The sequence below is a fragment of the Oryctolagus cuniculus genome, chromosome 12, assembly GCF_964237555.1.
Source record: "Oryctolagus cuniculus chromosome 12, mOryCun1.1, whole genome shotgun sequence".
Lineage (NCBI taxonomy): Eukaryota > Metazoa > Chordata > Mammalia > Lagomorpha > Leporidae > Oryctolagus > Oryctolagus cuniculus.
Genome location: NC_091443.1, coordinates 72,892,845 through 72,915,950, shown reverse-complemented (window position 1 = coordinate 72,915,950; position 23,106 = coordinate 72,892,845). Strand labels below are relative to the sequence as shown.

Sequence of the window (23,106 nt, the reverse complement as noted above, 5' to 3'; positions counted from 1 at the left end):
CCCTTCACTGCTATTGTTATCCTCACAGTTAATGGCATCTCTATGCTCGTAGTGTCCCAAGGCAAGAACCTAAAATCAACCTTGTTCCATAACCCATTCTACGAAACATTCATAAACTCTGCCAGTTCTACTGTGGAAACATTTCTAGAATCCAGTTCTGCTTGCCTGTTTTCACTAGGTCCCATACCCAGTCTGATTTCTTCCTATGCCAGCTTATGCTGTGAGAGTAACCTACCTAAAAACTTTGACAGCATGGAATGGAATGGAGACACAAGGGAGCAAGGGCAATGACAATGGACAAGGGGGGCTGGATTCTAATTGTACCATTGTACTCTTGCCTCCCCATTATCTACAGGATCAATCACACCATCTTGACAGCAGTAATGCTATGTGTCTCCTCATCTGTAAATGGAGGTAGTGACAATTCTTCCCTGTAGAGGTTTGATGAGGATTAAATAAGATAATACACATGAAATATTCAGCACAAGGCTAAGTGCCTGGCGAATGATGTAATGATGGGTTTGGTGATGAAGAAGATGATGTCTTTTGGAATCCAACTCTTGTCTACCTCCCTTGCAAATTCTGTGTTACACAAGTCTTCCCATGCCTCTCTGATCTGGTTGCTTTGACAGTCACTGCTCCCCCAGCCTCCCCTTCTGGTCTTTTCCACATGCTGTTCCTCTTGCCTGTGTGTACCTTGTTTAATTTATCAAGCCCTTCTTTTCCTTTGAAAAGTTCTCAGTTTGGAATCTGCCATCTGTCAGGCCTTAAGGCAGGCTTGGTGACTCCCTTCCCTCTGTCGTATTTCTCCATCCCTCCTCCTGATAAATGTTTGATGATTGAACATCAGTTGGGAGAAGAGATGGCTCCAAAATTTGATGGGTTTTTCTACATGTGGAGAGCTAAGAAATAAAGTAAGAAAAAAATAATAGCATTCCATTATTGAGCGCCAACTGTGGTAGGAAACACTGTGCGAATTCCCTTAGAGCATGGCCGGTTGTGTTTTCCCCAATGACCCTGCAGGGTTCTTGATTGTTGCTGTTTACTGATGAGGAAACTGGAGCTCAGCAGGAAGAACTTGCTGGCGGTGATGAAGGTTAACAGGACCAAATCCTGGGGCTTTGGATTAGCATAGCCGGAGAACTAGGCAAGTGCGAAGGGAAAGGAACATGACTGAAGCAGGAAAGAAAGGATGGGGTGAGGCGAAGGAGCGGAAATGCGCAAAAGAGGCAGCGAGGGCCGGCTGACAGGAAGAAAAGGCGAGCACGAGATCAAGGTGGAGAGTGAGCGGGGAATAAACACCGTGAGGCAGGGAAGCTTTATCGTGAGCGGCTGGGGAATGACCGCACGCCTGACAGTCCACAGGCATCCGAGTGGACGTGGCAGCTCCCAACAAGACCAGTCTAATAGATATTGCACAGAAAACGTAACAACTTACTGTGAGGCACTGTAAATAGATACAGTTGCTGAGTAATTGATAAATCTGGCTGTACGAACCATCCCACTCAGACATGAGCACCCACATGCTTCCACACACAGATTGACTTAAATTTTTCTCACTTCTGCTTTTGTGTAATGCCTGCTGTCTCCAAGTACAGTGGCTGCAGCCAGCTGTCACTGATACCAAATGCGATTAAAGCATTCCCCATGCCTCCCACCTTCACGTTCATGCTCCAAGCTCACACATGCAGGACAGGGCTCGGACTTTGTCCTTACCTCTTCCCAAGGCTGAGCTTGCCCTGCGTCACGGAGATGTTCCTATTGTGTGGCCCTAGTGCTGTTTCAGTTTCCCACTGCCAGCTGTCGTCAGAGGGCTACCACCTCAGGTGACATTGTGGGTCGCAGTGGGTATGACTCCGCGGTCAGCACCTTCAAGTGTGAAAGACTTGCGAAGGCTCTGCTCTTCAGCTTCAGAGCCAGAGGGAGGAAAGGGACAGCAAGAGGCGAGAAGTGACTGGCTCCTTCATTCTATCATCCTAGCTTCCCACCCCTAGGCCTTCAACTGAGTAAGCAGGTGGACTTTTTAAGGTTCAAGCTTTACTTAAGTCCACACTGGGGCTGCCATCACAGGCTGCCCGTCTCTCCATTCATGGTCGGATTATTCCTCCTAGAGAAGGTGAGTTGGGCTGAGGAGAAAGTGCCTGAGTGAGAAATAGGAAAAGTTAGGGGAACAGGAAGGGAAGCTGGGAGACTGAAAGAGGATTAAGTAGGAGGGGGAAAGGCAGATTGTGGAGGAGGGGAGGAAGACAGACACTCTAATGGAGTGAAGTGAGCATACAGGCATACTACACTGCACAGCAGCTTGGAGGAAGGCACCATCACCTGCATCATTTGGAGGTGGAGTCGTAGGAAGGGGAAGTGACTTGATTAAAGTAATGCTAGATAGAAAGGGAGCTGAGATTTGAATCTATTTCCCTAACAGTCTTTCCTTTATAGTAGTTTGTCTCCAAAGGGGAAGGAAAAGCAGAGTTGGAAGAAAAACAAGGCATATAGGACAAGTTTGAGCATGGAGATTAGAAGCAGAGGGCTTCTACTCTAACTTCTATTAACTTGATTGATTGGCCTCAGACCCTTAAAGGGACCCTGCAGTTTAACCCTTTGCTAAAGTTGAGCCATCTGCACCCATGCGCATTCATTTTCACTGTAAAGTGAGTTCTTGTGGAATCTCGGGATGGCCTCTTCCCCACTTACCTGGTCACTGAACTTTTCCAACTTGATGTTGTGTTACTTCATTCTCAAGGTGTCTGATGCCAACTCCTTATTTTCCCTGTACAAACTGGCATCTCTTGACTTTGCCATTCCTTTCATTAGAAGAATTATTTTCTGTGAATTATTTTATGAAAAACCTAAACTTGAAAGTTAAAGGAAAAAAACTCATGGCAATATAATTTGCAATATTTAAAAAAAGCACGCAATTCATTTTAAAGGAATATATGAGTAAAGCCCCAGCTATTACTTCTGCTACCCTTCTTTCTCTTCCTCCCTCTCCTGCCCTTCTTTCCTAAACACAGAACACACCTACTAGGACTTTTACACAAGGAAACCACCATTTAAACCCTTGCATGAGATGAAGGCAAGGTAAGTTAAGACCTATCTGGGGCCGGCACCGCGGCTCACTAGGCTAACCCTCCACCTTGCGGCGCAGGCACACCGGGTTCTAGTCATGGTCGGGGCACCGGATTCTTTCCCGTTTGCCCCTCTTCCAGGCCAGCTCTCTGCTGTGGCCCGGGAAGTCAGTGGAGGATGGCCCAGGTGCTTGGGCCCTGCACCCCATGGGAGACCAGGAGAAGCACCTGGCTCCTGCCTTCGGATCAGCGCGGTGCACCGGCCACAGCGCGCCAGCCGTGGCGGCCATTGGAGGGTGAACTAACGGCAAAAGGAAGACCTTTCTCTCTGTCTCTCTCTCTCACTGTCCACTCTGCCTGTCAAAAAAAAAAAAAAAAAAAAAAAAAAAAAACAAACTATCTGGAAGCTAGTATTATTCCTTACTCTATTTCCTTAGGCCTTTATGGTCCAAAAGTTCAACAAAAGATGAGTTTCTTTACTCTCGTATCTTAGAGATGCTGTGAGTGTCAGCTAGGGCATTTTTGTCAGTTAATACATGTATAATAAGAATGAAAGGATTTTATTTTACTTCCTCCAAGTTAAACCAGAATCTCCTACATTCATTACAGTGAATCCTCAGTAAGGATGCCTGGCTTGTTACTGCTTCACAGAAGAGTCAATTTGGGGAAACATAAACTTAAATGCTAATTTTCTTATTGGAACTTTATATATTAGAGTAAAAGAACTTGAATTACAGCATTAATAAGTAATAACTTCTGAAAATCTTAGAGAAACATTGTTTAACGCACACAACTATGATTCTGTTTATTCTGGATTAATTATAAGGTAAAGAATATGCATGTTGGGGTCAGTGTTGTGGTGCAGTGGGCTAAGATGCCACTTGAAATGCCAGCATTCCATATTGGAGTAATGGTTTGAGTCTTGGCTGCTCTGCATTTGATCCAGCTTCCTGCTGATGCTCCCGGGAAGGAAGTGGAAGATGGCTCAAGTATTTGGGTCCCTCCACCCATGAGGGAGACCAGGATGGTCTCTTGGCTTCTGTCTGGACCATAACTTGCTGTTGCAGAGATTTGGGGAGTGAACCAGCAGGTGGAAGATCCCCCCTCCATATCTCTCCCCCCACTCCATCTCTCCCCACCCCTGTCTCCCCTCCATCTCTCCCCACCCCCGTCTCCCCCATCTCCCCACCCCATCTCCCTCCCAGTCTCTCCTCCCCTCCGTCTCTCCATCCTCTGTCGCCCTCCTTCTCTCTCTCCACCCCTCCTTCTCTCTCTCCACCCCCTCCTTCTCTCTCTCCACCCCTCCCCCTCTCCACCCCCTCCCCCTCTCTCTCCACCTACTCCCTCTCTATCCCTTCCCCCTCCCTCTCCATCCCCCTCCCCATCTCTTCCCATTCCTCTCCCCCTCTCTCCCCACCCCTTCCCCCTCCTCTCTCTTCCTCTTCCTCCCCCACACGCTCCCCCCCACCTGTTCCCTCCCTCTCTTTCTCCCTCCCTCTTGCTTACTCCCTCCTTCCCTCTCTCTTTGACGTTCTTTCCAATAAATGCATAAATAAAGAAATCTTAAAAGAATATGAGCATTATCTACAAAAACAAAGATGGCTAAAATTAAACATGGACTTATTCAATATTTCCAAACAAAATTTTAAAGATATTTTTGAAGGTTGCATTAGAAAATTAACAGTAACAACATAGCCATATGACTTAAAAGTAATTTTAATAAGAATATGATATTGTTTTATGCTTGTCCACTAGCTTTTAAAATGTGAAGTGCTAGCAGGAAGATCTAAAATAACACAGGGAAGGGGTTACATGGATGTTTCCTCTTTAGTTATTTTCATATCATACAAATATATTCAGTTTCCTCTTGAAAACCAATCTAGCAAGCCAGCAAGGAGAAAGAAAGGGTAAGCTGGCCGGGGCCAGTACTCCTGCTAGCTTTGTGTGTGTGTGCGCACTGCTTTCTGTCAGGGTGTACAGTGCCTGTCGCCATCTTCCTCAAAGGATTGCTCTTCCTTTCATCTGCTCCAGGGACTCAGCGCCCATGAAAACAGAACGTGTTGACTTAGTCCCCCGAGAACACTTTCGAGCCCTGACAAGTCATGTTAGAACTTGCTGAGGAACGCTCCCTCGCTCTCTGGCTGGAGGGGCCCACCACAGACAGATGTCATTACCACAGGGTTCAGGTCTTCCTTCTTGATACCATTTTGGATCTGCTGTGACTGTTTTCTTCTGCTTGTGACTGTTTTATGAAATAAACAACAAAGAAAGCACTTCCTGGGTGGAAACTCACTTCTGTCCATGTTAGTTTTCACAGGAAGGACTTGCCCTATAAAAATCTTTGTTGCAAATTTTCCTTTATTGCAACAGGGCCTGCTCATTGTCCATCTCCCCCAAGATCTTCCTACTTCCCCCTTCTTTGGCCTGCAACATTCTTCCTATTACAATCAAATCTGGCTCATCATTTGAGGGTCTTCATGAGTTATAGATAGGAGTGCAGAGAACAGAATGGGGTCCAACAGAGAAAGGGAGTAGCCCAGAAATCTGCTACCTCCAGCTTGGGAAGGCAGATCTAAGGCTCTCAGGCACTCAGGTCTGGGAGCCTTGGACGGCATAACTGCTGAAAGGCATATCTTTCCATGTCTAGAAGCTCTTGTTGCATTCCTCGTAGAAACCGGGGACCTCATTCATTCATTCATCTTTCATTAAGCCAGTGTTTATAGGGCATTGTTAGGCGCTAGACAGGTATTAGATATTGGAGATTCAACTGTAGGTCAGACAGGCGATGTCCTGGACCTACTGAAGTTTGTGGAGTAATGGGGAGATAGCCAGTGTAATTGGAAAGTACATTTTAGAGTGATGGGGGCCTGCAATGGGTCGCACCAGGTTCAGTGGGAGCACATGGAAGTGTTCTTGTCTCTGACTTGTAAGGTGGATCAGGATCTTCTGTATATAAAGAGAATCAAAAATAAATCTTGATGTGAATGGAAGGGGAGAGGGAGTGGGAAAGGGGATTTTTGCGGGTTGGAGGGATGTTATGGGGGGGAAGCCATTGTAATGCATAAGATGTACTTTGGAAATTTATATTCATTAAATAAAAGTTAAAAAAAAAAAGTGGATCAGGAAAGCTCTCCAGGAGGATTTGTACTGGAAAGGTGGGTGGTGGTTCGTCTGGTGAGGGTGTAGAGGTGAAGTTAGATAGTTACCGGCAGAGGGAAGCACACGGGTCAAGGCCCCCAAATGGAAAGAAACTAAATTGAGTGTTTCTGGAGTGTAGACATGAGGAGGAGCAAGAAGACATGGGCTGATGGGAAATCAGGCTAGAATGATAAGCAGGAAGCAGGTTACCAAAGTCCTAGGAGTCACATTAGAAGTTGGTCTTTTTTTCTTAGGCTGCCTAGAGGCCTTTAGAGGGATTTTAGCATGGGAATAACATGATGTCATTTTCCTTTTATAAACATGACCCTGGGGCCCATGTTACAGCGCACTGGGTTAAGCTGCCACTTCTGATACCAGCATTCTTTATCAGAGTATTGGTTCAAGTCTAAGCTACTCTGCTTCTAACCCACCTCCCTGCTAATGGCCTGGAAAAGCAGGAGAAGATGTCCCAAGTACTGGGCACCCATCACCCATGTGGTATACTTGGATAGAGTACCCCCTCTGCCTCCTCTCCCCCTCTACCCTGCTCCCACCTCTTCACCCTCTCCCCCCTCCATTCTTCTCTCCGCTCTCGAACAAGGGATTTTTGTTAGGAGGAACAGTGTGCAGTGTGTGTGTGTGTGTGTGTGTGTGTGTGTAGGCAGGTAGGGTGAGAGCAATCCCTGGTCAGCAGGAATGTTTTAAGAGACAACTGCTACTTGAGCTGGGGGGTGGGGAGTACTGAGGAGAGGGTAGGAGGGGTAGTTTTTTTTTTTTTTAAGATTTATTTATTTACTTGTGAGACAGTTATAGAGAGAAGGAGAGAGGGAAAGAGGAAGAGGGAGAGAGAAGTCTTACATCTGCTGATTCACTCCCCATATGGCTGCAATGTCTGGAGCTGGGCCTATCTGAAGCCGGGAGCCAGGAGCTTCTTCCAGGTCTCCACCATGGGTGCAAGGGTCCAAGGACTTAGGCCATAGCAGAAAGCTGGATCAGAAGTAGAACAGACAGGACTTGAATTGGCATCCATATGGGATGCCAGTGCCATAGACAGAGGCTTAACCTCCTATGCCGCAGTGCTGGCCCCAGGAGGGACAGTTTTGGACAGCCCTGGTTGTAGCTGGTAGAAGGTGTGGAGGAAGGAACAGAGGAGTTACTAGCAGGTTTTGAGGACCTAGCCCTGCTTCTAGAAGCATCTGGTAGTAGCACCCCTACCTTCTTGTTTGGATTCATCAACTTGAGTCACTTGGGCTCTAGAGAAGCACTGGGTTCTGTAAGTTGTCAGTGTCTCTATTTGTCAGGGATACCCCAGAGGGGACAACAGGGAGAAATGCTGATGGCTGAGGCTTTTTAGATGCTGGGGGATTTGTAATTGGAGCAGTGGGCGTTGATGAACTTCCTCTGCAACCTCTCTTATAATTATGAAGCCAAAGCATTGCTCTTCCCCTTCTCTGGTCTCTGTATGACTGACCAACTTCTTCTTTATGTGCATTTACTACATCTTGCTGTACCAGTTCTTGAAGCAGGAAGCAAATAAGTGATTTCTCCTGTCTGAAAGAGCAGGTATTCAGGACCCCTGCCTACTGCGTCTTGGGTGTGTAAAGGTGTTTGTGTTCATCTCTGTGGTCTATTTGGTTCTGAATGTTTGAAATGATTTGCTTCTTTTTCCATTCTAAATGTTTACTTATCTATTTTCAGTTTACTCGAAGGGGAGGGGAGAGGGAGATGGAGAGGGAAAGATAAATCTTTAAGTCTTTTTCTTTTTCAGATTTACTTATTTGAGAGGCAGAGTTAAAGAGGGGAGAGGGAGGTCTTCCATCTGCTGGTTGACTCCCCAGATGGCTGCAATGACAGGAGCTGGAGCTGAGCCAATCGAATGCAGGGGTCAGGTGCTTCTTCCAGGTCCCCCACATGAGTGCAGGGGCTCAGGCATTTGAGCCATTTTCTGCTACTTTCTCAGGCCACTAGCAGAGAGCTGGATTGGAAATGGAGCAGTTGGGACTTGAATTGGCAATCATATGGGATGCTGGTGCCACAGGTGGAGTATAGGCTCCAAAATCTTTAAATCTTTAATCTACTGATTGATTTCCCAAATTCCTGCAACCAGGCCTGGGCCAGGCTGAAGCCAGGAGTCTAGAACCCAGTTTGAATCTCCCACATGGGTGGCGGCAACCCAAGACCTGAGCCAATACCTGCTGCCTTCCAGGGTGTGCATTAGCAAGGAGCCAGGGTTTGAACCACACTTTCCAATATGGGGTGTGGGTGTCCCAAGTGACATCTTTAACCAGTGAGCCAAAGTACCTCTGAAGTCTTTAGTAGGATTTACCATATGAAAGATTATTTCTGTATAGAATTCATATCTGGATAGAGTTAATAATGACAAATTGAATATATTGCTTATAGTATCAGTGACTTCCTAGCCATCTAGATTTGTCTAGGGAGAAACGTGTGGTTTGTCTAGGTGTAAATGTATGGTGATGGAGCATTTTTCAAGTACTAATGTTGTGTTCTTCTGTTTTGTTACGTAGGTCGCTTGTTGAGACCTGGTGAAGGATCAGTGCAATAATGTTCTGCAGTAAAAAGAAATTGCTTGGTGAGTAGTGAGCCCTTCAGGTGACTCAAAGAAATGTGAATTTTAAATGTTTATTTTTGGTGGAGAATGAACTTACGTACAAAAACTCCACAGATCTTCAGTGTTCGGTTCACTGAACTGAGAATTGCATGTAGCTGTATCACTACCAAAGGTATATAGAATAAGATACAAAGCGTTTCTTTCACTCCACTATGTTCCTCTGTGCTGCCTTTCACCCACCTCACTGTACTCCCACAACCATATTCTGATTTCTAGCATGTTAGTTTCACCTATTTTGAAGTGAGTATTAATGAAATCATACAGTATGCTTCATTTTGGCTTACTGCTTCTGCTCAGTATGAGGTTTTTGACATATTTTATAGTTACATGTGTGAATGGTGTGTTCTCATTTTTTATTTCAAAGCAGCATTCCATTGTGTGAATACACCAATATTTAAAACTAAGTTCATAGAGTTAGAAATAATTTTGATCAAGAGAGCAGGAAGTATATTTATTTTTGGTTGAGTAATGGGCCTACTAGATAGTATTAATGATATTCTAGTTTCTTTAACATAACATCTTATTTTAAAAAATACTTATTTGAGAGGCAGAGTTACAGACACAGGGAGAGACACACACACACACACACAGAAGTCTTCCATCTACTGGTTCACTCCTCAAATGTTCACAGTGATTGGAGCTGGGCTAATCCGAAACCAGGAGGCAGAAGCTTCTTCTAGGTCTCCCACATGGGCACAGGGGCCCAAGCACTTGGACCATCTTCCACTGCTTTCTCAGTCATAGTAGGGAGCTGGGTCAGAAGTGGAGCAGCCGGGACATGAACGGGTGCCCACGTGGGATGCTGGTGCCACACGCAGAGGCTTCACCTATGAGGCCACAGTGCTGGCCCCTAACATTGCATCTTTACAGTGCCTATAGTCAGTGACAGACATTATGAAGTTTTTCCTACACTGGATGTGTATCTAATATATTCCTACCATATTCTTTATTTTTTGACCACAGACTCTTTAGAAACTAAAGGCTGTGTTAGAGTTTATGCCCTGCTCCTCTTTGTAATAACACCCACCACAGGTGGTTAACTTCTTCCATCGGTAATTATCTCATGGTGTAGTCCATTCCTTTGTTGTACATTAAGATATTGGACTGCAAAGAGATAGTTCGTGCCTACAACACTTGAGTGAAGGCGTACCTATATTTAAATATGCTTCAACATTACTAGGAAGCTTAGATCACCCACTGAGGATGTATATGAAAATAGGACAAACCAAGATATGGGTGTTGTGGAAAACCAGTAATTTTCTCCAAGATTTACTTTTTATTATCTCCATATTCACATCAGTCTTACTTTCTTCAAGATGTGAAAAATTCTAGCCAATAGACTCAAATATTTAAAACATAGTAATTGTAGTTTATTTTGTTTCTTGGAATTCATCCATTCTGTGCAGCATGTGTGGAAACTCAGACAAATATTTTAGAGCATCTTTGTGCTTTTCCACAAGGCAGTCGGGACGAGCTTTGTGCATGTGTAGAATACCTAGTGCATATCGGATTAGCTCAGTAAGATGGGAGGCAAAGGAAGCAGATACTTGAGGGCTTAGTCGAAACGAGCTGAAGTTGTTCTTCATTTAGAAATGAGGGGATTGTGGAACCAGCACACTTCACTTCATCAGGGAAACCCTTCCTATGTTTGTGGGTTGCTTAGGAAGAATCAGATCAGAGCTATGCTATGTCTGAGTTGTAGGTACTCTTTGTTGCGTTTTTCCTACATAAAAATAATAAAAATTGTTTTATTACTGCACTACAGTGAAAACATATAATCTAGTCTGGATCCATTACCATGATTTTTTTTTTCTGATTTTAAAATAAAGGAAAGCTAAAACATTTTTGTGAGTCCTTAAAAGTATCAGGGATCTAACCCATTTTATCTACTCTGCTTATGCCTCACAAAAAAGTAGGCCCTGAATCAGACACAGTCATGAGCCAGCAGCCTTCCAGAGAGCACCTCTGTATGTCCTGGGGGTGGAGGGAGGACACACACAGACACAGAGAGAGGGGTGGGGGGAATATCCTTAGATCTGTTTGTTTTGGTGAAGCTACTTACAGAAAGTAGCCTAAGGTGCTTGTAATGATAGTTGGACTTTGAAGCTATTAATCCTATATGTGACAAAACAGACAATCCTGCATGTGACAATACAGAACTGTGTGGACCCCAGTATTTCTTATGCAACTGAATTCTTCAGTTTTGATTCTTGTAGCTGTGATGTAACACAATTCTTCCAGGTCAGTAGTGTGAGAATTCACTGGGTTTGACCAGAATGGGTGCTATGGATGTATAAGGCCCTTTTAGTTTTGCTGCGATTTTCCTTGGTGGACACTGTTAGGATGCTATAGAAACAACATGAGTCAAAAGCAAGAAGACTGAACCCAGGCTCTTCGATTTACCAAACACTGGTACTCACACTCCCTGAACCTCCCTTGTAAAATGGGGGCAATACCTACCGTCCTGTTACTGTGATGATGAGCACATAATGCAACAATCTATGTGAAGTACTTTATAAATTATAAAAGTGCTATATGTCTGTTAACAGTACTGAGTAAATGGATAACTGGTACAGTGCATTGGTATCTTGACTTTCCTCCTGAAATCTTGTATTTTACAAAAATGTTTTTGTATGGTTAATTCCTCAAACGTCTGCAACAGTCATGGCTGGGATCAGGCTGAAGCCAGGATCCCGGAGTTTCTTCTGGGTCTCCCACATGGGTGGCAGGGCCCAAGTCCTTGGACCATCTTCTGTTGCTTCCCCAGGCTACTAATAGGGAGCTGGATCAGAAGCGAAGCAGCCAGGAGAAAAATGGGGTGGCAGCATAACACACTATACCCCAGGGACAGATCTTCCATCTGCTGGTTCATTCTTGAAATGACTGCAGTGGTGAAGCAGTCAGGATTTGAATTGGTGTTCATGTGGAGTGCCATCATTGCATACAGTGGCTTAAACCATTATGCCAGAACACTGGTTCTAATATTCCAATTTTTAAATTATACAAAACAAAACAAAAACAGATTAACACTCTCAGTGGACAGACCTGTTTTTTCTTTTTAAAAAGATTTGTTTGCTTATTTGAGAGGCAGAGTTGCAGATAGAGAGAGGGAGAGGTAGAACCTTCATCTACTGGTTCACTCCCAAAATGGCCACAATGGCAGGAACTGGGCCTATCCGAAGCCAGGAGCCAGGCGCTTCTTCCAGATCTCCCATATAGGTGCAGGGGACCAAGGACTTGGACCATCTTCTGCTCTCCTAGGCCATAGCAGAGAGTTGGGTTGGAAGAGGAGCAGCTGAGACTGGAACCAGCTCCCATATAGGATGCTGGTGCCACAGGCAGGGGCTTAGCCCACTATGCTACAATGCTAGCCCCAGACAGACCTGTTGTAGTAGACAAATAATACCTGTAAGCAGACATAACTGTTGTAAAATTCAGACCTAATCAACAATTTACAAACATTAGTTGTATTAGCTGTAATGGTGCAGCTGGAGGATGTTGTGCCTTCTCCAGGCTGCACAGTGAGAACTGTGAATAGTTAGTTTGGAACTTGTGACTCTCCCCAAGGTCATGGCATTTATGGCCTGCAGATGTCAGCCTACACAGCTCCTTGTGCGTGTGGACCAGTTTGGTAATCTACCAGGTGTCAGCATTACTTTGGATAGCTTTACAGAATGGATCAATGAGGATAACCTTAAAGAGTTTGTAGGTAGAATCCTCACCAACCCAGTAAGAACTTAGGCCTCTCAGAGCTCTGCAGTGGCACCCAGTTCATTCCTTGGCAACAGATTGAAGGCTTTGTCTGAATTTTAGCTGGAGAGTGGGGCAGCTGGGACTTGAACCTGTGCTCCAGTGTGGAATGTTGGCATCAATGGTTTAAGCTTCTGTGCCACAATGCTGCACCTCCTCCAGTTTTTATTGAGTTGGGTGCTGTAGAGAGAAGACAATTGCTATTTCCCATCTTTAGAGAAAGTATTCTGATTGTGGCCCAGTCCATAAAAATGCAATTTTGCTATAGATCATCAAGTTGTCAAAGAATGAATTCACAAAAGAATAGAATAGAACTGGCACACAGAAGAAAGCAGTCAGTTTTCAACAAGGCCTTGGGAGAATATTCTCAGTAGGGCCTGCTCAAAGTCTCCAAAGAGAGGGCAGAGAAGTCCACCAGAGAGGCCTCCATGGTGCAGCAGGGGCCAACCCTGGAAGCAATGAAACAAAGAGTCATGGAGCCATGAGGTCAATGTGAATGTGGTGTGTGATTGGCAGTGCATCCTGGAGTGTTGCATGTGGTGAGAGAGGCCTCTTCTCCCTGTCCTTGACCTCTGCACCCAGGCACATACCCATTTTCAGTTTCCTAGTCAACTGGTCAGTAGTGCTTACCTTTTCCTTATACCCAGTTTCTCTTCCAAGCTCCTTTCCTAAGGGAGGCAGTTCTATATTTAAAGTCTGATTCTACTACATAAAGTTGCTAGGGCTTTTTCATCTCCTGGTCTGTAGAGTAAAGCTAAATAGCATTTAGACGATTAAATAAATGATACATGTTAAACTTGTCATATGGTATTAAGCTTTTGCATTAGCTGTTGTATTTATTATAGTTAAGTCTTGAATCTCCACTCAGAGGGAGCTACATGTTGAGGGCTTAGATGAGATTTTGCTGATTTTGCTTGTAATTTGGACAACCCAATTGATATATGCTAGAAGAATAATGAACTGGTAAAATTTTTATATTTCTTTGTGAAGCTCTAGTAAGCTATGGGAGCAATAAATCTAAATTTCCAACTATCTGGACCCGATGAGGAAGTTGGCTCAACCAAGAAGAAAACAAACCCAAGGGCCTTTGGTATTTTTTTGAATCCCCTAACTCTGTTTCAAGCTCTTTTGTGAGGAAAAGCATATAAAAAATTGTGGGAAGATTTTTTTTTTTGCTTCTATTCTCTTCAGTTTTCTGCTTAAATGTCAATAAGTCCCAGAGGCTGCAGGTCACCAGCGGGTTTCAATAGGAAACCCCAATTTGGGACACATATTTCCCAATTGTATCAGAATGTGTTCTTGGAGTCAAATCAGGAAATCTTGGAGGGAGGCTCGGGAACTCTTTTCTTTAAAGCTCTCCCCACTCATTGTTCTTTCCTCATGTCTTTAATGAATTGCTTTGGCTTCCAACCATACAGACCAGATTGTGAAGAATGAAAGAAAATTATGAAAGGAAAAAAGCTTAAGTTATTGATTTAGCTTGAGGGAATTCTTCCGAGATTTGTGACCCAACCCAAAACCCAACAGCTACCTCAAAGTCCAAATGATACTCCATGTTTGGAGACATTCTTCATCTTTTGGTTGTGTACCAGCCTTGTTTAGGGAATATCAGCCTATGCCATCAGAGTTTTATATAAGGACCCCAAATTCTTTGTGGCACTTTCATCATTTCAAGATCTGGGAGGTCTGGATCCAAGCGCCTGGAGGCTGTCTACTAAGCCACATTTGGTGAAGAACCAAATGCTCTGGAGTTAATTGAAGAAAGACAGTTGTGTTTATTAATTATGGACTTGTACTTGCTCTGATCACTCCTGGGTCCAGTGAAAGCCTTTTCAATCTTCTCTTTACTCTTGGTCTTGTTAGCAGCGCTCTTACGGTCATTAGCTCTTGTTACACACTGAGATGTTGTGAATTATATGTAGAAAAAAACAACTAAAAAAGACGTGACTGGTTTTCTCTTTTACTGGAGGTGTAAGGTGGATAATGTATAATTTATTATGTGATATTGGAAAACAGCCTAGATAAGGAGCTGGGTGTTGCTTTTGAAGACCTGAAGGAAAATCAATGGACATTTGCCAATTTCCACTGAAACTATTCAGAACATTACTTAAGACTTTCCCAGGAAATAATCATATAAGCAACATTAAGGCTATCCAAGCTTAGATAACTTTTTCCCACATATTTGTTATTTTTCACTATTTTTTTAAAGAAGACTTTGGTATTTTTCCATTTACAAAATGCTCTTCTTTCTTTAAAAAAAGATTTTATTTATGTATTTGAGAGGTAGAATTAGAGAGAGAGAGAGAGAGACAGACAGACAGACAGAGGGGTCTTCCATCTGCTGGTTTACTTCCCAAATGGCTGCAATGGCAGGAGCTGAGCCAATCCGAAACCAGGAGCCAGGAGCTTCTTCTAGGTTTCCAACACAGGTGCAGGGCCCAAGCACTTGGGTCATCATCACTGCTTTCCCAGGCCATAGCAGAGAGCCAGATTAGAAGTGGAGCAGCCGGAACTTGAACTGTCGCCCATATGGGATGCTGGTACCACAGGCAGTGGCTTTGCCTGCTATGCCACAGCACTGGGCCCCTACAATTTATTTTTGGGAGTGGGATGGGGAGAGGAAGTGGAGGGTTTCAGGCTGATTACCCTGAAGCTAGGTTATTTGTTTTGTTAAGTGTTGCCTAACATATAACTGACTTAAAAATGACCACTTTCTAAACTAAGTGGGGTGTCAACATTTAGTTAGCTTGGAGAATGTAGCAGGAAATGCTTGGCTCAAAAATAAACATTCTATGAGAGTTTCATGAATTTTTTTAATTAAGGAAGACATCAAATTATATTGGATTCTGTGATGTTTTAGAGGAGTAAAGGCTACTCCAATCATTCTATGTGGAGGAGGATTTTGAAGGCTTAATTTTATATATATATATATATATATATATAAAATTTTTTTTGGATAGGCAGAATTAGAGAGAGAAAGGTCTTCCTTTCCGTTGGTTCACCCCCTACATGGCTGCTGATCCAAAGCCAGGAGCCAGGTGCTTCCTCCTGGTCTCCCATGTGGGTGCAGGGGCCCAAGTACTTGGGCCATCCTCCACTGCCTTCCCGGGCCACAGCAGAGAGCTGGACTGGAAGAGGAGCAACTGGGACTAGAACCTGGGGTGCCGGTGCCGCAGGTGGAGGGTTAGCCAAGTGAGGTACGGCACCAGCCCGAAGGCTTAATTATATTTTTTAAATTCTGGAGCAGATTTAAAACAAGTACCTAAGAGAATTTTGTCCTGTTGCTGGCGGCTCTCTTGGATCACTGGCATGGCAAAGGAAGGCTTCCTGTCCAGGCAGTGTCTTTCGTAGGCTTCTTAGATGTCACAAAAGAATGCCAAGACCACTGCCAACTTCATCTGTCAAATGCATCCTTTTTTTTTTTTTTGACAGGCGGAGTTAGACAGTGAGAGAGAGAGAGACAGGTCTTCCTTCCGTTGGTTCACCCCCCAAATGGCCACTACGGCCGGTGTGCCATGCTGATCCAAAGCCAGGAGCCAGGTGCTTCCTCCTGGTCTCCCATGTGGATGCAGGGCCCAAGCACTTGGGCCATCCTCCACTGCACTCCCTGGCCACAGCAGAGAGCTGGACTGGAAGAAGGGCAACTGGGACAGAATCCGGCGCCCCGACCGGGACTAGAACTCGGGGTGCCGGCGCCGTAGGCGGAGGATTAGTCAAGTGAGCTGCATCTTGTACTCAGCAAGCAACACCAGTTAGCAGCTCTCCGGGTATTTTCCAGAAAGTTCAGTTTCAAGTTCATAGACACATTGCAGTTGAGAGAAATGATTAGGATGATTGGTTGAAGGACATGCTTTTCAATGATGCATCCAAAAATTCTAAAATATATCCTTAATTTTAATAAAATTATCAGTGAATGAATACAGAGACTGCCATTGATCTTGATTTTTGGGTGATATCTGCAGGGCTATTAAAGAGTACAACTCTAAAAACCTCATTTTGAGTTATCTAGATCAATGATTTCTTCATGAATGTTCTTAGAGATATTAATGCTTGAGCTAAGAACAGGTATTAATTGTGTTTGTGTTGAGAAACTGGTTTATTATCTCCTAACAAACTTGTGAAATGAAGTACAGTGGACGGCTGTTGCATTTTTCTGTAGAACTTGTGACTCACCTGTGGCAGGTTTGTGGTTCATGATGTCATACATCTGTGTCTTTTTACATTCCACTTTACTTTTAAAAGTAAGATTTTTTTTCTATTGTTTTTTGGAGATGGTCTGCATATAAACATTCTTGTAAATCTGAAAATGTGTTCACTTCTGCCTCATGTTGGATTATTTGGTGGGATATAGAATTCCAAGTTTGAAAACACTTCTCTTTAAAACCTTCAAACATTATTCCAGTGTCTTCTAACATACTTGTTGCTGGTGAAATATCATGTTGGTCTGAATATTCTGTTTCTGGGACTATACAATATGTTTTTCTTCTGGGAGATTTTAGTATTTTCTCCTTGTCCTTAGGGCTCAACATTTTGTGAAAATGTTTTTTTCATTTACCCTGAGTGACATAGGTGCCCCCTTCACTTTGAAGAGTTATTTCTTACTCTGGTACAGGGAAAATTTCTTCTATTTATTTATTTCCTCTCATCCATTATGTTCCCTTCTCCTAAGTTATCTTTTCACATTTTACCCTCTTGGTCACTTTGATATACAGTTTAAGAAATTTCTTCGGGCTGGTGCCTCAGCTCACTAGGTCAGTCTTCCGCCTGCGGCGCCAGTACTCCGGGTTCTAGTCCCGGTTGCTCCTCTTCCAGTCCAGCTCTCTGCTGCGGCCCCAGAAGGCAGTGGAGGATGGCCCAAGTACTTGGGCCTTGCACCCGCATGGGAGACCAGGAGGAAGCACCTGGCTCCTGGCTTCAGATCGGCGCAGTGCGCTGGCCGTAGCGGACATGCAGGGTGTGAACCAATGGAAGGAAGACCTTTCTTTCTGTCTCTCTCTCTAACTCTGTCAAAAAAAAAAAAAAAAAAAAAAAGAAATTTCTTCATTCTTTCATCCTGTCCATTAAGTGTTTTTAATTTCCAATAACTCTTTCTTGTTCTTTTGTGTGTGTGTGTGTGTGTGTGTGTGTTTACTCATTCTTGATTCATATTGTTAATGTTAAGTCTTCTTGAATACCTTCAAGATACTAACTGGAATTAAAAATCAAACCCCGCCCCTCACGTGCCTTTAGCGTTACCTCCTGCTCTTGGGTCCCTCTTGTTATGTGCTGTGAGTGTCTCTCCGCTGACTGGTGACTGCTTGGTCTTTGCAGGTGCAGGACTAGATAGACCAGTGAAGTTGGAAGGTATTATTTCTTGCCAGACATTTCCCTTAAGTAAGAAGGCCAGTGAGTAGCCAGCAGGCAGAGAGACTTTTCTGTAGGTTAGTCGAGCAGTTGGGCAAATCTCACAACTGCCTCCATGAGGCAGTTTCTATGTGAACTGAGGCTACTGAAGCTTCTGCGGAGGGTGACAGCCGCTCCTCTATTGGGCCAAACACCGCTCTTGGTTTCCTGCTCTGGTGTGCTGCTGACTGTCTTTAGTGGGCAATGAGAGGGTCTAAATGACCCAATTAATAGTTAATTACTCGGGGCCAGTTAATCCTCTGCCTGCAGCACCTGAGTCCCATATGGTCGCCAGGTTCTAGTCCCGGTTGCTCCTCTTCCAGTCCAGCTCTCTGCTGTGGCCCAGGAGGGCAGTGGAGGATGACCCAAGTGCTTGGGCCCTGCACCCATATGGGAGACCAGGAAGAGGCACCTGGCTCCTGGCTTTGATTGGCGCAGCGCCGGCCGTAGCGGCCATTTGGGGAGTGAACCAATGGAAGGAAGACCTTTCTCTCTGTCTTTCGTTCTCACTATCTGTATCTCTACCTGTCAAATAAAAAAATAGTTAATTACTCTGATCTGTAAGTAAGGTGACAATATAACGACCATTCAAACTGGGACAGTTTTAAGAGTGAAGGAGACCCTGTTAATTATTTAGACAGTATAATAGGTGCACCCTGGGCTGTCATCCTGTCTAACACACTCTTACTGACTGAGTTGGGAGCCGCTCTGGGGCTCTGTTAGGAAGATCACTCTCCTGCTCCTGTGGCTGGAGTTGGTCCTAGCCTTCCTTCCCCAGTCACAGTGAGCCCATCTGCTTTCTATTTTATTTTCTAGGCTTTGTTCAAAATTTATGAATCTCTAGTAGCCGCTGTTCTTGTTTTCCAGCACTGTTAAGTTTCTATTTTTTTTTTTTTTTTAAGAATTCGCTGTTATTTTCATGGGGCCTGAGAAGGAAGGGAGGTAAAGCATACCCAGTTTGCCATCTTACACTGGAGGCTCTTTGACCTCTTTTACTCCACTTCAGAAAAGGCTGGCTTCCTATGTTTTCAACATCCTTGTATATCACTTTACTTCATTTTGGAGCCAGACAAATTCAATGATCATTGTGCAGGAGTGGTAGGTCATAAATCCTTTAGTCTACTTTCCTTTCATTATTGAAATTACACCTGGAGTTTCCCATGGTGAATCCAAAATATTGGACATTAAATCATGGAACTTCCAAGCCATTCTCAGTGGGCATTGTTATGGGGGTTTGTTTTCAGCTTCCTCTTCTTGCAGGATGTGACTTGTCGCCAAGAGAGGTTTATGCCTCTCATAAACTGTGCTAGCATATGGAAGAACATTGATTCTTAGAAAGATAATTCAGGCCTAGGATATTTTGGTTAAAGGAGAAAACTGTAGGGATTTAGAACCAAAGCTAGAATTTAGCACAAGTTAAAGAAGGATGCAAAATTTCCTGCCATAATTAATCTCTGAAGAGTCAGTTCAGGAGGATGATTATTACTGCATGTGCAGGAACAAAGATTAGACTTAATAATAAAGATTTAGAAGCGAAAAGAGGGGCTGGCACTGTGGTGCAGTTGGTTAAAGCCCTAGCCTGCAGTGCCAGCATCTCATATGGGTTAGTTCTCTCATTTTTTTGTGCAGTCTTTCTCTTTAATTGCGTCATCAAATATTTTTTCAGCAACTTTCACAGTGCCAGTATCAGATTTGCTCTTTCTCTTTCTGCTGCAAAAAGTAAAACTTTAGCCTATTTCTCTATCTTCTTAAAATTATTACCACCAATATCTTCCTTTATTAAATGCTTTACAAGGAATCTAAACTTTATTGTAACTACTTGCACACAGGCATGTTCGGTTTAAGAAAAAAAAAAGAAGTCCAGCATTGTATCTAGTAGGTTAATCTGCTGCTTGCAATGCCAGTATCCCATGTGGGTGCCCATTCATGTCCCAGCTGCTGCACTTCCAATATAGCTCCCTGCTAAAGGGCTGGACAAAGCAGTGGAAGATGGCCCAAATGCTTGGGTTTTGCCACCCATGTGGGAGATGCAGAAGAAGCTCCTGGCTTTGGCCTGGCCCAGTCCTGGTCACTGTGGCCATTTGGGGAGTGAACCAGTGGATGGAAGACCCTTCTCTGTCTCTCTTTCTCTGTAACTCTACCCTTAAAATAAATAAAACAAATCTTAAAAAAAAAAAAAAAAGGAAGCAGGGGCAGGTGCTGTGGCTTGGTGGGTTAAAGCCCTGGCCTGTAGCGCTGGCATTCTTTCTATGGGTGCCATTTTGAGTCCTGGCAGCTCCACTTCCTATCCAGCCCCCTATTAATGTGCCTGGGAGAGTAACAGAAATGGCCCAACTGCTTGGGTCCCTGCCACCCATGTGGGAGACCTGAAAGAGTCTCCTGGATTTGGCCTGCTCCAGTCCTGGTCACTGTGGCCATCTGGGGAGTGAACCAGTGGATGGAAGACCTCTCTCTGTCTCTATTTCTCTCTGTAACTTTACCTTTCAAATAAACAAAATAAATCTTTAAAAAAAAGCAAAAAGAGCACTTCATGGCTTTGATGAGGTCTTGTGAGACAAGAGCAGTCTGGACACCCTAAAGAGGATCTCGACTGTCCCCATCCTTGTATAATGTGATTGCATGGATGCTCTGGACAGGACGGTTCTAACTGGGCTCATAGAAACAAGACTCTGGTGTTTGGAAGGATAAACTTAGGCACAGAGCGATAGAATTCTGGTCTTGAATATGCTTCATACAAGGGTAAAATTTAAAAAATGACTGTCATCTGAACATATGTTCTAAGCTAAAGTCAATTAACATGCCAATTATGTAGTATATCTGATTTTTTATTCCTAAAATTAATCTATAAATTACATGTAAAATGCTATCGGACCAAGTCTGCCTTTTTCCATGCAGAAATGGTCCCTGCTATCCCCATCCTCCCAATATTATACATAATTTTTCTATTAGCAGTTTTATTGCTCCTGGGTTATTGTAGAGATATATAAATAAACTACCTAGGGGTGGTTATTAGGTCTAGTGGTTAAGACACTGGTTAAGATGCTACATTCCGTGTTAGAGTGCCTGGGTTCAATACCACCTCCAGCTCCTGACTCCAGCTTCCTGCTAATGCAGACCCAGGATGGCAGCAGTGATAGCTCAAGTGATTGGGTTCCTGTTGCCCACATGGGAGACCTGGATTGAGTTCCCATTAGCTGGCTTTGGCCTGATCTAGTCCCAGCCACTGGGACTGTCATGGTAAGTGGAGGCATTTGGAGAGTGAACAAGTGGATGAAATCTCTGTGTATCTATCTGTTATTCTCTTACTTCTCAAATAAAAAATAAAAATTGAATTTTAAATAAATTATCTACCTCTTAAGCTTTTAAGTACTCTCATTCTGAAAAGTAACATTTTGGGCTTTGTCATTTTTGCTCTTTGTTGACAAATCACCAAGCAAGAAAGGATAGTGCTTTTATAGCCAGGATATTTAACATTGCTTTCAGGTGGCATTTGGTTGACAGGTTGCTTGCTTCCTGGTGAGTTTGGGATTTCAAAGTTATACATAATAAGGGCAAACTCACTAAGGTGTTGTAATCTGTTGACAGTCCAATATTCTTATTTAATTATTTTTTAAAAGATGTATTTATTTATTTGAAAGTCAGTGTTTCAAAGAGAGAGGAGAGGGAGGGAGAGAGAGATGGTAGGGGGAGAAGGAGGGAGGGAGGAAGGGATGTCTTCCATCCACTGGTTCACTCCCCAATTGGCTGCAATGGCCAGAGCTGCGCCAATCTGAATCCAGGAGCTCCTCTGGGTCTCCCACGTAGCTGCAGGGGCCCAAGGACTTGGGCCATCTTCTACTGTTTTCCCAGGCCATAGCACAGAGTTGGATTGGAAGTAGAGCAGCCAGGTCTCAAACTGGTGCCAATATGGGATGCTGGCACTTCAGGGCAGGGTGTTAACCCGCAGTGCCTCAGCACTGGCCCCACAGTCCAATATTCATATTAATAATTGAGTCAGATTGGAAGACAGGAAAAATCGCAGGGAATTTGCTGTATTATACAGGCAGTAAAGAAATCATGCATGTAGGCACCAAACAGATGGAACACTCTACAAGTGGAGGAAATCCACTATAGCCAAAACAGGGTGCCATTTATTAGGAGCTGTCCTCAGATGTGATCTGCAGACTTGAGAGTTGATCCACAGGGCCTCCTGAGGCATTTAGATTTCTTCTGGACTTTTGGGAAATACTAGTGAGTTCCTAGGTTTCATGGTTTCTGGAATATGGGGGGTGGCTGCTAAAATGTATTTCTTTTCTTCATCTTTCTTACTTTCCTTTGACCATCATGCCTTCTCCTCACTTTGTTCTTGGATTTCCCTCCTTCATCTGTAACATATGCCTTCAAGTTATTTTCCACCCTCCATGCTCCTTTATCTCTGTGGTTGTATATACCTTCTCTAAACTCAGACGCTTAACTCCATCCCTACACACTTCACCACCTGTGACTAGCAGTTACAACTGTAAGGTTGAAGAATCTCAGGTGAGATGTCAAGTCACTTACCATGACAGTCCATCCTTGACAGCTGATTGCTTTGTGACTTTTCACTGGTATTTTTAAATCACTCTGTCATAAACCTCTGCTTGGCTTTGATAGTACCTCCAATTGCTATTATTACTACAAAACAAGCAGCTGATGGACCTGGAGTTGATCTTTTCTTGTGCTTTTCAAATTTTAATTTTTGCTTTCTTATGATCTTGTTTTCCATTTTTTTTTTTGGTGTACCGGTATTTGAATTTGTTTTAAAAAGATTTTATTCTTTGACAACTTCCATTTAAAGGAAGATCTGATGATGTTCCTCCTGATATTCCTGGATTGTTTAGAAATCTCACGTATGGGGGGGGGTGCTGTGGCATAGCGGGTAAATTGCTGCCTGCATTGTGAGCATCCCATATGGGCACCAGTTTGAGTCCCTGCTGCCCCACTTTTGATCTAGCTCTCTGCTATGGCCTGGGAAGGTAGTAGAAGATGGCCCAAGTACCCATGTGGGAGACCTGGAAGAAGCTTCTGGCTCCTGGCTTTGGATCGGCACAGCTCTGGACATTGTGCCAGTTGGGGTGTGAACCAGCAGATGAAAGACTTCTCTGTCTCTCTCTGCCTCTC

The 23,106-nt window shown here is 43.9% G+C and overlaps 1 protein-coding gene across 3 annotated transcripts in view; it reads left to right on the top strand.

The window, feature by feature from the left end:
• The window catches only part of ATP8B4 (ATPase phospholipid transporting 8B4 (putative)), a 260,383-nt gene that overhangs the window by 2,467 nt on the left and 234,810 nt on the right, over nt 1-23,106 (top strand). For all 3 annotated transcript variants that reach the window (XM_051822381.2, XM_051822379.2, XM_051822380.2), the window contains exon 2: nt 8,732-8,796. In XM_051822381.2, coding sequence (XP_051678341.2) covers nt 8,769-8,796 — 28 coding nt within the window. In that variant the 5' untranslated portion in view covers nt 8,732-8,768. The remainder of the gene's footprint in view (nt 1-8,731; nt 8,797-23,106) is intronic.